This window comes from Nothobranchius furzeri, chromosome 3, assembly GCF_043380555.1.
Source record: "Nothobranchius furzeri strain GRZ-AD chromosome 3, NfurGRZ-RIMD1, whole genome shotgun sequence".
Taxonomy (NCBI): domain Eukaryota; kingdom Metazoa; phylum Chordata; class Actinopteri; order Cyprinodontiformes; family Nothobranchiidae; genus Nothobranchius; species Nothobranchius furzeri.
The window spans coordinates 1,864,928-1,871,201 of record NC_091743.1 but is presented as its reverse complement, the minus strand read 5'-3'; the positions used below and the strand labels follow the sequence as shown (position 1 = coordinate 1,871,201).

The window sequence follows — 6,274 nt, the reverse complement described above, 5'->3', positions numbered from 1 at the left end:
CGCGCGCACCGTCAGCTACGTCAGCCCAGACAAGAGCAGAGCAACTAGAGACAGAATAGAGGATAATTGTGTCTGGATGTGGATGGAGATTACATTTTACAGCAGCCTGATCATCATTTAAATACATAAACCATCACCTGTCTTCTAGTCCACGCTATCAGCATTATTTTATCTGGTGTGTGTGTGTGTGTGTGTGTGTGTGTGTGTGTGTGTTTTCCACTTCAAACACTGGTCTAACCAACCAGACCAGCGTGTCCAGTAACATATTAATGTTACACTTCATGTAGGCTAGGAACGTTTCACCTGCCGTGGCCCGACCGCTTCTGCTCCACATAAACTTTGTGCGTGATCAAATGTCTCTACAGGTGCTTTCTGAGCTGAAGAGGCTATTCTGCCTCAGACTGGATGCGTCATGCGTCTCCATATTAGAGACGGGAACAAGCGCTGTTCAGCCAAAGTTTCATAATTTCATAAAAATAACATTTTTCCAGGTGACACATCCCTCAGAGAGACGGGGTTTCCAGACCGCTTCAGTGGGAGAAAATCTTACCGCATCGCCGTGGTTCTGCGCTGCGCTGCGAACCCCTCTACAGATCTTCAGCCCACTGTCCACCGTGGGCGCTCCGAGCCGCGCTGAACACATGTCCAGTATAAAGCTCTGATGTTCTGATGGGAATCATCTCTTGATTGATTTAGTTACCTCCGCGATGTGCGTAACGATTAAAATGTCAGCTCATCCATGCGCATCCGTGTGCGTCGGGGTAATTCTTTCAAAACAGCCAGCATCCTTGAGTTTATCTGTCAAAATAAAAGTCAAATGGAAATATCTGTAAGCTGCCATTTAACTGTTTTGCCTTCTTGTGAAGATTGTTGCAAAGAGAAACAACTAAACGTGATTAACCCCAGAGCCACGCGTACTGCGCTGTACTTCTGACTGTAAATGAGGGGAAACGATTTAATCGGATCCTTTTCTTTCCAACATGGTTTCATGTAAAGTTTCATTCAGAACAAACTTTAGTTACACCGATCTAACGAGACAGAGCCTGGATTTGTATTCTGAACAGTTTAAACATGTTTAAAACGGAGACGTGCGTGACGCGTCTAAAATTCACACCTGCTCCGCTATTATGGAAATTAAACTAACAAGGTGAATAACATGAACTTATTTTAGGCACAGACAACATCCCCCACACTTTTGAAAAGCTTGCAACGCGCCTGGTCGCTCGTGTACGTCAAAGTTATCTTTCATAAGACGATAATCAATAAAACGATTAATATAAAGTGGATCCAGAAGTTGTAGCCCGTCTCTGCTACAATATTTGGTATTTTTCACCCTGTTGGTGGTTTTACTGAGCAGGTGCCACTTTTGTCATAAACGTTTCTTTTTAAAACGCTGCGAGCACAAGCGTGACGCGTCAACCCGGTCTCACAGTAAGACCGGGTTGGACCTGTTCAGGTTCACGCAGACAATCTTTACATTTAGAATTAGCTTACAGATGTAAAATTAATGCAGTAAAATATAAAGCATTTTATTTAAATATCCATTCATTATTTTAAGAGCACAGAGAGCCGCATCAGATGGATGGAAGAGCCGCATGCGGCTCCAGAGCCGCCGACCCCTGTGCTAGCCTACTTTATTGTCCCCAGCAATTTTTAAACCCCACTCAAGTGTATGGTTATTGTCCCCAGCAGTTCTGACAACAAACTGACGCCCTTGCAAATGCATGACCTTGAGGCTGTTTCATGCACTCTGGCGCTGTGTCAAAAGGAACTGTGGAAAAGGTTAAATAACCTTGGAGGAATAGCTCCTTCATCACGTTACAAGGACGAGGTCTCACACAGGATAGACTTTATTGAGAGGGAGTTGGATGGTGAGAGAACGACACACCTTTCCAGACCGCCTGGTGTGCAAACACAACCTCACTTCTGACTTTCTGCTGTGTTTCAGTGTTGGAGAGCTGGCTGGACTACACCGGGGAGCTGGAGCCTCCTGAACCTCTGGCTCGTCTCCCTCAGCTCAAACACCGCATCAAACCACTGCTGTCCCAGCTCAGCAAGGTCCAGCAGATCGCTCTGCTCAGCTCCACGTGAGGGTGCCAGAGAGCAGCTGCAGCCTCAGGCCCCAGCAGCCGCTGTCCCAGAGCAGCAGGAGGGGTCACTGATGCAAGAGACACTAATCCTGTGTGGCGGTGGGGGGTGCAGGGCTGCAGCCTGTCTGTGTCATATCTGGATATTTAAATGAGGAGAGTGAGCCTCTTGAATCAGGATGAAACAAAACAGAACCTCTGAAAGCAGGAGAATCCCTTCGGACCCGGTTACACTCGATGTGGCGCCCAAACCTAATGCATGCCTTCTTCTGAACTACTGCTTAATGTGGCCCTGTCCTTCTCAGTACACAGTGCTCTAGCTCCACAAGCTTTATTTTCACACCTGAACCAACACTGCAGTAATTTTTGAACACATTATTTTCTGTTATTTGTGTCTCAAACTCACCTTTTTGCTCCTCTTTCCTGCCATACTGTGTTACAGGCCCTGCTGTTGATTTAGAGAACTGGTAACTTGAATACATTCACTCTGTTCTCTCACCATTCAGGCCGTCTTTAATGTTCCCAGTTACACTGTGAAGTTTGCTTTTCTTAAGATTCAAGTCCTTTTTTACCATTTATTTGCTCATCAAATCATTTTCAGTTTTTCTCCCTCTTTATTTGGACTTTGTCGCTGTTGCATCTAATGCATCGTTTGTTGAGATCTGTGTTGTGGATTCTTATTAACCTAGCATTCTGTCTGTATATTTCCTAGAAAACCTAAACATCTGTTCTTGTTTTACTCCGTTTCATCAGTTTATTTAACTGTTGATTATAAAGTTGTCATTCAAAGCTGTTTTGAATTGGCACGGTTCCAACCACAGTTAATGTATGCCACTGTCCTGCAAGTGTGTGTCCTAGAAGCGGGGAACATGTCAAACAATGCAAACAGATTTCCTGGTGCATGAATAAACTATTAATAATCAGTATGAGCAGGTTTTCTGGTGTGTGTGTGTGTGTGTGTGTGTGTGTGTGTGTGTGTGTGTGTGTGTGTGTGTGTGTGTGTGTGTGTGTGTGTGTGTGTGTGTGTGTGTGTGTGTGTGTGTGTGTGTGCCATTAGGTTTTGTAAAGTGATGCATTAGTCTGGCAGATAAAACAAAGTCATATTAAGGCAGATGAGTTAATTAGATGCTGTAAACACACTTGGGTGTGTAAAAAATCCACTATGTTAATTAATTATGAGCAGAACATGTCAAAGAAATTATTGATAAAATGTGGAAAAAACTTTTCACTGCAGACATTTATGTGACGTTATCTCTTTCGAATTAATAAGCTTCTAGCACACAGGTGGCAAATTCCTACAGAAAATATATTTCACTAAAATGACGTTCAGGGTTAAATAGCCTGCTGTCTGTAAATGTTTCTTCTACCTTCATTTGTTATTTTCAAATGTAGGTGTTACATTTAACTTATCTTCAATTTTGCCTTCAACCCATATGACATATTTTTTAAAATATTTCTGATTAAATATGCTTATCAAATTAAATCAGCTGTTTACGATCAAACATTTAGCTTTTCTACAAGATGGTTTCTATTTGTGTTTTATTTTATTATATCTGACATGTTTGATTAGAAACTACAAACATATGCTGGTAAATGTTTCTAATTAACATAGATTTGTTTTATAATTATTTAATAATTTACTAATTAAAAATACTACTACTACTAAAGCTGTCCAGGTAATGTTGTTGTTGTGTTTATAATTGAGAAAGTTAATGAAAAGAATGTAAAAATAAATAAATAAATTTAAATAAATTCCAAAAGATAAATTCCCCCCAAAAAAACACGCCAAAGCCATTTTTGGCCTCATTCACGCATTTTCCTCCCATCTCAGCTTCAATTTGGTCTCCTCCCCCGAAGCGGGTCAGGTCTTGGTTCTCAAATCTGGATATTCTGTGAATTTTCTGACAAATTATTTCTGAAATGACTTCTACTGAGACACCGCCAATAAACCATACATCCCATCTACAAAGAGACCGTCGATGGCACAATAACATGTAACGCTTTATGCTTTTTATCAGATGTAGTGGTGAAGTGGTTGTGCAGACAGCTCGGTAGCGGGGCAAACTTTTTTTTTCTTTTCTAGCTACACTTGCCACTACTATGTTTTTAACCATTTTTTGGTACACCGTTTAAAATATAATGACTAATGTGTTTTTTTATTATTCATTTATTTAGCCAGTGTGAGTCCATTTGTGAGCAGTTTCAACTAAAATGCTGTTTAGGAACGACCAAATTCAAAGAACTTTTAGAGACATAAATATTTTGCAGAAAATAAACATTACAACTAAAATATAAACAAATTAAATGTTTCAGCTGGCTAAATAGATTGTTGTCGACCCCACCGAGAATCGAACCAGCATCAGCTGAGGGGAAAGCAAAACCTAAACGCAATGATCTTACCACTAGACTACCACGGAATTCTGGGTCATCCAGTCCTTAAACGCTTTTGTACCTCAGTTCTGTTGGAGCGGCTATAGGCGGATATTTGCTAAATGAAACCTTTTACTTTCAGGATATATTCAGTCTTTGTCATGTAGCAAGTTATATTTATCTTGCTTAATTGGAGCATAGAACATAGCATTAACATTTGTAAACTAGTAACAGCCGTAATTCATGTGGGTCAGGTTAGTTTGCGATTAAAAAACAAAACAAACAGAAAAAGTCAGTGGGCTAGGCTGTTTGCGTGAGTGGGCGGGGCTGACTCTGGTGCTGCTCTGTGGTTCTGCAGCGAGCACCCTCTCCAAGCAGTAGTAGTGCAGAACTGTTGGGGGCGGAGCTTAAGTGTCCTTGATCAGATGACATCATAAAGAGTTCATCAGCTTCATCAACGACACAGACAGTTTATCTCGTCAGAAGAGAAGTTACCTTTGTCGACGACACATAGTTCTCATTTTTAACAGCGTTTCGTACAACAACAGAATGATTATGAAAGTGCATCACAGTACAAAAAACGGTCACACGTTTCAAAAATCAGCCATCGAGCAACTCAAAGAAAAAAATTATTTTATCCACTCAGCTATTTGGTCAGTAACTCACATGATTTTACTAAGAATCGAAGCCATCGATATTAGGCATCAACTTTCAGAAGGGGACACGGGTTTCATCGATCGTCTAGTGCATAGTACCCTGTGTAAACTTAGCAAAATTAGAAACCTTCCTAATAACCCAGAGTCGACCGAAAGATTTGCTAACAACGTTTGCGGCGATCTTCGAAGGACAGAATCAGCTTTTTGCCTCGCAGATGTGGTCAAATCAAGAGATGAAAGAGTGTCGAACGGGATTGTGGATGCTATCGTTCGAAGACTGAGATCTTTTAGGGATTTTTTTTCAGCCCACTCACGGGGGATAATTAAAGTGTGTGGATGGTTTTTAATCGGTGCGTTACTAGTCATTATAATAATGCATCAGGTTTTAACCCATCTAGTCGGCTGATAGCCTTGATGGAAAGTGGAACGTCAAATATTTAAGAGAAAATAAAAACTGAATCCATAATCAAAGCTGGATTTCCCAGTTTGTAGTTTTGAGAAACGCCAGGCTGCCTCCGTCCACCCACGTCAGCCCTTTTAGGACGGGAAATCATATTTAGACATGCTCAGAAGTTTTATAAAGCATCTTATTCTACAATTTTTCAGCAATTACCTTAAATTTGGTATCTAAGTGCTTAGATTGTTCAGGACATGCAGCTATGACTTGTAGTATTGATGCGTTTAATACGTTTTAAGATGATCAATAGCTTTCCTTAGTGAGTATTGAATTTATTAGATAATTTGTTGGCTTTCCTATCTTACCATGTCTCTTTAGATAAGTTATGAAGTTATTAGTTAGATGAAGTAAGAGGTTATAACTTATTAGATGAGTTATTCAGCTTTTAGATTAATTTTAGTTTAGTTCAAATCTATCTCAATGAAAGCTGAAAAATGTCAGAAGTGCATATCTGTACAAACAAAAGTGTTTGAAATAGGAAGTAGGTTAAAGCAATCGCTTATTTGGTCCTACTCGTTTCTTAGTTAGATAAATCGTTAGATTATTAGATGACAAACAATATTTAGACACGCTTTAATGGATTTCAAGGTTGCTCCGTTTTTGGAGTCAGGTCACGGGGGCAGTAGCCTAAGCAGAGAGGCCCAGACTTCCCTCTCCCCAGTCAATTTGGCCAGTTCCCAAGGCATTCCCTGGCCGGCTGAGAG

At 40.7% G+C, this 6,274-nt stretch overlaps 1 protein-coding gene across 1 annotated transcript; it reads left to right on the top strand.

The window, feature by feature from the left end:
- The first annotated feature begins 1,223 nt into the window (after window positions 1-1,223).
- Window positions 1,224-2,240, top strand: LOC129154751 (PHD finger protein 20-like). Its single transcript, XM_054734910.2, has 2 exons — window positions 1,224-1,871; window positions 1,949-2,240. Exons 1-2 carry the CDS (start codon window positions 1,673-1,675, stop codon window positions 2,089-2,091), a joined length of 342 nt encoding a protein of 113 aa, XP_054590885.2. The 5' UTR covers window positions 1,224-1,672; the 3' UTR covers window positions 2,092-2,240.
- The last annotated feature ends 4,034 nt before the right edge of the window (window positions 2,241-6,274 follow it).

Bases quoted from the DNA above. Each gene is read 5' to 3' on its own strand.
- LOC129154751 (XM_054734910.2), top strand. From the start codon at position 1,673: ATGGTTATTGTCCCCAGCAGTTCTGACAACAAACTGACGCCCTTGCAA. The intron at 1,872-1,948 runs GTGAGAGAACGA...GCTGTGTTTCAG, and splicing joins TATTGAGAGGGAGTTGGATG to TGTTGGAGAGCTGGCTGGAC.